Genomic DNA, 8,035 nt, shown 5'->3' on the forward strand with positions numbered 1-8,035 from the left:
AGCCGATCCCCAGCCCAGCCCTGGCCATGTCAAGCCAGTCTCCAGGGTGGCCGGGGCGCCAGTGACCCACGGCCACCAGCCGGGGCCTCAGGGCTCTTCCCTGCGGCTGCCGAGGTTCGGGCCCCACCCGGACCCCTCGCGACCACCCTCAGGGCCCCTGGGCTTCACCCCCGTTAGACTCCCGGTGGATAAGACACGACGACCGCCGGGTAACGACCAGCGCGCTGTCAGCTTGTTGCTGACTGAGCAAGGGCCCAAGGTATCTGCCGAGCGTCGGCCCACCGAGCAGCAGCAGCAGCAGCAGCAGCAGCAGCAGCATTCCCCTGGCAGCGCGCTCAGCGTGTCCATTGTGGGGTCCCTTGCCGCTGCCCAAGCAGAGGCAGAGAGCGGCTCCAGCGACCGCGTGCCTCGGGTGAGCGAGAGTAACGGCCACAAGCACTTGGAGCACCCGCCCTTCAAGTACTCGGAGGGCGCCTCTCCCCCCTTGTCCATCAGGCAGGTGTCCCGCTACACCTCCAGCGCCTCGGAGACCGGCGCAGTGTCCAAGCCCTCGCAAACCCTTGCAGTGACGCTCTCCGCCACGCACTCCACCTCCTCCTCCTCCTCCAAATCTTTGCCTCAGAGCCTAACGGTGGAGCCGCGCTCCGTGTCCGTGACTTCCAGCTGCGGCGTGCCCAGGACCAGGTCCCCCACCCTCTCCCCGGACCACAGCGGCCTGTCCGCCCTTGACCTGCCCGCCCTGCACATGGGCCTGCCGCTCCACACCTCCAGCTTCTGCATGAGTCCCGACCAGGTGGTGGGCGCCAGCGGCTCGCCACTCAGGCCCAGCGACCCCGCCTTCCTGCTGCATATGTCCAGGTTCCCGGGCTCCCTCCCCCTGCCCCTCGGCCTCGACCTCACCCTCAAGTCTGGTAAGTGTCACTTGCCAAGCTGTACTAGTAGAAGTAGTGGTAGAAGTAATAGTAGTGCGTAACATTATTAGTAGCAATAGTAGCAGTAGCATCATTAGTAGCAGTAGCAGCAGCAGCAGTAGTAGTAGTAGCAGTAGTAGCAGTAGTAGTAACAACAGCAGGTGTTGTGATAGTGGTGGTCGGGGGTCAGTCTTGCGGAATACTCAGTGTTGTCTTTCCTCGCCTGGCAGAGCTGGGCAAGAGTCCCATGGACACCCTCAACATGAGCCTGGAGAGTTCCTTCCACAACGGCACCACCTCGCCCTTCCTCTCCCTGCAGAGGATACGAGAAGCGTCCCTGTAAGTACCGTTTTGATTGCTTCCTTGATTGTGAGTGTGGCACAAGCCTGAAATATGATAACGTGCCTGTGTCTCGCCATCTTGCCTCACCTGGGCTGTGTCCTGCCCCCAGAGCCCTTTACGGGAAGAGATCGCTGAGTGAGAGTCCCTCGCCGCCTCCCCTGGCCGGCACCCGCCTCTCTTCACCGCCCCACACCACCGCCCTTACCTCCTCCACCATCTCCTCCTCGTCCTCTTCCTCGTCCTCTCCTTCGTCGCCCCCTGCAGGCGCTCGTCCCCCTGGCCGTCCCCCTCCCCCGTCCGCTGACTACCCGGAGGTCCTCAGGAGGCGGAAGGCTCACCGCTGCGATTTTGAAGGCTGTGAAAAAGTGTACACTAAGAGTTCACACTTGAAGGCACACAAACGTACACACACAGGTAAGCATCCTGATTAATGGCATCTGGTGACATGATTAATTGGTGACAATGGCGGTGCAGGTACCCGCATTGTGTGCTGTGTTCACCACTCGTGTTAAGCTCAAGTGTTTTTCTTCTCCCTGCAGGAGAGAAGCCGTACCAGTGCACGTGGGACGGCTGCAAGTGGAGGTTCGCACGGTCGGACGAGCTGACGCGCCACTACCGCAAACACACGGGCCAGAAGCCCTTCAAGTGCCAGCTGTGTCAGCGGTCCTTCTCGCGGTCAGACCACCTCTCGCTGCACATGAAGCGGCACTGAGGGCGCGGAGCCGCTAGGGATGAAGGAGACTCCGCTGACGAGATGCCTCCCTCTCCCGCGCAGAGCGAGCCTTCTCCACCTGTGATAACTGTGCATTTGTTGGTGAGACGAGCGGAACGAGGGATTGCCTCAGTCACTAGGTCGCACCCCGCGGCCACCGTCCTCCTGGCCGAGGCGCGCTTGCCCCGGAGCCTTCGGAAGGTACGAGTGAAGGATGTGTATTCGATCTCACGCGTTTTAATTATTTAAATTTTATCAAGAATGTTTGCAACATTGAGCAGCCTCCTGTCAGTATTACCAACGCCGCAAGGGTCGTCCCTCCTATCCCCCCACTAATGGCGGCTTCGGGGCTGCGGGCGGGTCAGCAGGTGACAGTGAAGCAGCGCCCCCCGCTCCCCTCCCGCCCCTACTATTGCTGCGACATCGAGATGAGGAAACACTTACACTGGAGAGAATGGCACCAGATGAGCATGTTTACTCTGAATTAGAACGTGCATTTCTATTTCCTGGAAGCCGCGAGGCTCAGCTTCCCCGCGGCTAGCGGCACCACGCGCCGGAAGTCTGTGTGACAGGCGGGCGGCGGGGCGACGCCGGAGCAGCAACAATGGTGCTACTGCAGAGACGCGTCGTTGTGCAGCGTGTTCCCGAGGTCTGAGGGCCCATGGGCCTCCTAGGCCTGCAAGATTATATTTTCTGTAGCACATTCTATCTGGATATATTTTTTATACTGCCATACATGTACATGTTTCTTGTGGTTGTCTGTGATCTTGTCTGGATGTAGGCTAAGCGCTTCTGTTGTTATTGTTTCGATGTTTTGCGTGTTTGTTTGTGATGATTTTTTTTCTTGTGTGACTCGCGGTGTTGGACGATCGTAAGTCCATCCTGAGAGGCAGACATGCCCTCCTCTGTGCGTCTGTTCCTGTTCGTTCACCTCTACACTCAGCACTCAGCCTCACCACTGGTCAAGGATTCTCTCTGAACCCGCGTCGAAGGAGGAGCTGCCTGGCGGCGCCACGCCCTCCCTTACTACATATCACCTCTCCGACACTCGCCAGATGGTTGCATTGCGCGGCGAGTGTTGTGGTCATCCTGTCTCCGTCCCGTAGTCGTAGTGGGAGTGAGGAGTGACCGCCGCCTAGAGGGTCGCCGCGGCGGGTCACGGTCAGCCCGGCGCCTCGGCACCAGCAGCCTGTGCCGGGAATTAATCATCTTGTCCGTGGGTTTACCTGACGACCCGCTGTGATGATGCAACTCCCTGCTGGGACTGCGTGGCCACGACCCCTCCCTCCCCCGTCCCCCGGAGCCCCCAGTCCCCTAGGCCTCCATCAAGGACTAAGTCGCTCTTTCTATCACAGTCTTCCATTATCACGAAGTACAAATAACTTTTCTCTCCTTGTAAATAGGTGGCTTTCCTTTCTCTCTCCTTCTCGGGAAGATAACTACGTAGATAACTATTTAAAAGTAGTTGAAGTCGACTAAGAGCAAGCCACGCGCCGCTACCCTCGAGCCGCTAAGGACTCGCCGGGTTCTTAGCAGGAGTTTGTATTCCAGGCGGCGTCCGTCCCTCTGAGACTCTGAGGTGAAGGTCACGTTGGGAATAGTTGACCTGACCTCCACTCCAGGCCTCTCGTAGTCATTGTGAAAGGAAAGGGACTGACTCGCCTCCTCCTCCTCCTCCTCCTCCTCCTCCTCCTCCTCCTCCTCTTCCTCCTCCTCTTCCTCCTGTCACACCTGCCTTACCAACCTTGATTCATCTCTTTACCTGAGTGCCGTGAAATATTTAAAGGTGATTCACTTTACTTTTGACTCTGCAGCGGACTTTCTCTTTTCTTAGTTCTTGGGAGAAACTCGCTGAATTAGACACATCCTGTACACTCCCAGATCCCTCAACGGTTCTTCCTGACGCTCGCCTTTCGTTCCCGCCTCCCCCTCCCTCGCCGCACCCCGATCCTGGCTGCTGGCGGCTGGACGCTCTAACTTGGCGGGGAAGGGAACGAGGTGGCGGGGCGGGGCGGGGCGGGGCAAGCACTCTGTCTTTGGTAGTTCACGTGAATTATTTGTACAAAGACGAGCAATGCCACAAGACTCGTTTGAGGTTAAAAAATGAGCTATTAAATGCACTCTTCTCCCTTTAACCACTTCCCTTCCCCCATTCCCCATTCTGCCTTTCCTCCTCCCCCTTTCCCTTCCCCTCTCGGTAACCCGTGGAGCCGCTTCGCATTAAGTGCCATAAACTTAAAGGGTCGTTTTGGGGTTCCTTTCCCCTTTTTTTAAGGAAGACTCGGGGGTGGTGGGGCGAACCTAGAAGAGACCTTTTTTTTCTATACCTTTCTTCGTAGGGAGTCCTTTAGAGGCTTTAAATGCTCTCTGGAAAGCGTGAGGGCGTGATGGAGGAGAGAAAGGAGTCCTGCGTTGTCTCTTCCTTCCCTGACGTGTGGTGGCGAGGAAGGAGAGGAAGGAAGAATAACGGGAAGTCGAAGATAATATTTGCCGTCGATCATTTGGCGGTCCGTTTTCTCCTCTTAATGTAGTCGCCCCTTTGACCTCCCGTTTTCTATTCCCCGCGAGCTATTTATGTGTTGATCTTAGTTGATTTACTACCCTCGGGCTTTTGTCGTCGTGTTTTCTTTCTTGTTTTATATGTGTTCCTGTGGCTGTGTGTGTGTGTGTGTGTGTGTGTGTGTGTGTGTCGTCCAGTCATCGTCGGGTAGTGTGGTTAAGGTGTTGTGTAAACCTCATTGTCTCTCGTCTGTCCCGTCACGTCCTATCGTCACATCTCCCCCGTCCCGTCCCGTCCCCCCGTCAGTTCTGTCCACAAGTGTTAATCTGGTTCTTCATCAATGCATCAGACACTGCAGTAATGTAAACAATCAAGTCACCAATAAATATGCAACAAGACACACCACTAATGAACCTTGGAATGTTGCGGTAAATGTTGTGTTGCTTCATTGTAATTTCCAGAGCAGCACTTGGATTCGAAAGTCATAAATGATCAGCTGATTCATGTCATTGTGTTGCAAGGAGTATGGGTGTTTCTGTGAGCGTCCTCAGAGGCACGCAACTCAATGAGAGACGGTCTAGCTGTATGTAGGTCCTCCACACACACACACACACATACACACGCACACACACACACACATCCTATTCCTATCCTTCGAATTCTGTATCCTCCCTCTTGACCAGTGGTTCCCAAACTATTTTGCATGACTTTCCGTCTTTTGCTTCAAACAATCGCACGCCACCTCACCCCTCACCGACTTTACTGTTTGCTTTAATGTAATAAAATTTTACAGTTCATAATTATCACTATGATAAAAAAAAAAGAGGTTCGTTTGCGTTAAAACAAATGAAACAAATAATAAAGGGACGAGAGATTTTAATCAACATTTGCTTTTCGGAGTAATTTCAATGATTTTTGGCCAGATGGTTTCACGTTCCCAGTGTATCCTCTTCACCCCGCCTTGGACTCCCCCCCCTTTCCCCCAAAGTTTGTGAGCCACTGTTCTAGACCAGGAATTGTCCAAGTATCAGCTTTTCATGCACATTCCTATTTCCTCTCCACCTCACAACATGCCATCAGGAGACAAGTGTCCTAATAACCTCGTGAAGGCTGCTGGCATCCCTACGGCCACAGGGACTCGTGCAGGAGCTGGACCGTAGACCCACCGAGTTCCCTCCTGGTCCTGCCCTCCAGCAACACTCCCCAGTCCAGTGTTGCAAGTGGCTGCAGGATTCAGTGTTGTGTTGAGGGGATGACTGCTCTGCGTTGCTCTAGACCTCATGTGATCTGTGTTGTGCGAGATGCATTTAGTGTTTCTATTATAAAATCTAGATGACTATTTTTGTAAGATAAACAGAGATTCCAGAATTCAATAGTATTATATTGAAGTGTAAATCCTTGTACATACAATCTCCTTTATAATATAAATAATATAATATAATACGGTTGCTCCTGTTTAACGTGTTTTTCTTCCCTGCATGAAAGTAAGAGAGAAAGAACAAAAAAAAAAAAAGCAATCACACTAAGGACACACCAACAAAAACAAATCATCCTTGACCCACAAACACAAATCAAAACAAAACACGACTTTGAAGCTTCATTAAAACTCGAACGATACAAACCCTTCACTGAAACACCTCATGATGCAGCAAAAAACGAAACTCGCCAGTTAGTCAGCGGCAAGCAGAGAGCAGACACGCCTACAGCCACACCACTCCACCACCACCACTACCACCAGGAAAGTGAGGGAGACACCAGCAGTGGAAATGAAGTTATCAGAATTGCTTTACTGCGGGGAACAATGGCTGACTGCGCTACTGAAATTGCTTATTAACATATAAGTGCAGGTGAGTCAAGGTGGATCAAGCGGCTACCGGCGTTACCTGTTAATTTCCACGCCGCCGTAACTCTGCTCTCACCTGAGTTAGTAGCCAGGTGACGTCACAGGCTAGGTGCCCCGCCCACCTGTGAGCCATACCGGGAGAGAGTAGGGAGGGGGGTTGTGCAGGAGTGAATCTGGACATAAAGAGCTTAGAGAGGAAACATACATACATACATAAATAAACATACATACATAAAAATAAAGAGATGGCGGGGGGGGAAGGAAAAACAGACGCTACACATACATACACACAGCCAAGAGCAAGAGACATGCAGACAGACAGGCGGATTAACGGACGCATAGACAGACGCACAGCGAAGGAGGGAGAGTAAGAGTATAAATAAAAGCTAGAATGAGCGAACGAAATATAATATAGCAATTACACCATACACTTCTCATACCTTTTCCTTAATGTTGCCATAGAAATTGAACATACATCAGACACCTACGAAAAATAAAGGTGAATAAAAATAAAAAAATAAACATAAGGAAGTGTGTAATAAAGGATGACTCTACGGTTTCAGAACAGAATGGTAATTGCAATAGCGTGTCTCGGTAACATTTGGACGTGGATCTTGACAACTTCACTGCATCGTAGGAGGGAGAGAGAGAGAGGGAGAGGGAGACGGAGAGTGGACGGAGAAACTCTTACACATTTCCTCCTTGTCTCCTCTTCGCTCCATCTTCTTTCCTCCCCACGCGTTGCCTCTCTCTCTCTCTCTCTCTCTCTTTCTTATGAGCCCTTCTTTCCTCCTATCTACTCTTTCCTTCTCTTATCATCTTCTCTCCTCCTCATACACTCTGCTCTTCTCTCCTATCTCTTCGCCCGGTTTTTCTCTTCCTCCTCCTCCTCCTCCTCCTCCTACTCCTCCTTTCTTCCTTCAAGTATCCCTTTATCTCTTCAGTCCCTTTCTCCATTCTACTCCTCCCTTTCCAGCGTCCTCCTCCCATTGCTCCTCCTCTTCTGCTATCACAATCACCTCCTCCTCTTCCTCCTCCTCCTCCTCCTCCTTCCCCACGCTCCATCACGCCTTTCCAAGATTAATATCGTCCTTAGTGCACACACACACACACACACACACACACACACACACACACACACACACACACACACACACACACACACACAGGCAGTATATATTGGAAAGGTCGGTTCAGGTCCCATAATGCATCGGTTACGTTCAGGTCAGATCGCTCAAAACCGGTTGATCTTTGACCCGACTGATGCCGAAATGAGATGAAATCGTCAATAAAATCAGAAGACCCGCTATGAGAGAACCTGGAGTGTGTGTGTGTGTGTGTGTGTGTGTGTTGTGCCTAAAATTTGTAGATTCATTTTGTATATGCGACACGTAAATATCTTTTTTTATGTTGGATTTTTTGTTGTTTAGTTTTTGCATATTTTCTTCTTTCTCTCGCTCTTAATTATTTATAACTTATACATTACGAAAGACAGGCGTGTCAATTACGACCAGAAATGCAAGTAGGAAGACAAGACCCACGAGATGGTTTCATTTTCGTCTTTTTTTTTTCCACAACTGAAATTACAATAGTGAAAAAAAGTATCATAAACGAGTCAGTACAATGAAGAATTGAATAGTATTGTTTTAAGAATTTTATATCCACTTTTAGTATCAGGAACGTAACTTTCAAGACATTTTTAATATAATTGTTCACTTACACACTTG

At 51.4% G+C, this 8,035-nt stretch overlaps 1 protein-coding gene across 1 annotated transcript in view; it reads left to right on the forward strand.

Annotated features, from left to right (window-relative positions):
* Positions 1-5,920, forward strand: part of LOC135091907 (Krueppel-like factor 12) — a 48,577-nt gene extending 42,657 nt beyond the window's left edge. Inside the window, exons 4-7 of the mRNA XM_063989971.1 lie at positions 1-911; positions 1,142-1,250; positions 1,363-1,667; positions 1,793-5,920. The exon at positions 1-911 is cut by the window's left edge and continues 65 nt beyond it. Of these exons, the coding sequence (XP_063846041.1) occupies positions 1-911; positions 1,142-1,250; positions 1,363-1,667; positions 1,793-1,965 (1,498 nt within the window). The 3' untranslated portion in view covers positions 1,966-5,920. The remainder of the gene's footprint in view (positions 912-1,141; positions 1,251-1,362; positions 1,668-1,792) is intronic.
* Positions 5,921-8,035: the final 2,115 nt, after the last annotated feature.

This window comes from Scylla paramamosain, chromosome 38 (assembly GCF_035594125.1).
Source record: "Scylla paramamosain isolate STU-SP2022 chromosome 38, ASM3559412v1, whole genome shotgun sequence".
Taxonomy (NCBI): Eukaryota; Metazoa; Arthropoda; class Malacostraca; order Decapoda; family Portunidae; genus Scylla; species Scylla paramamosain.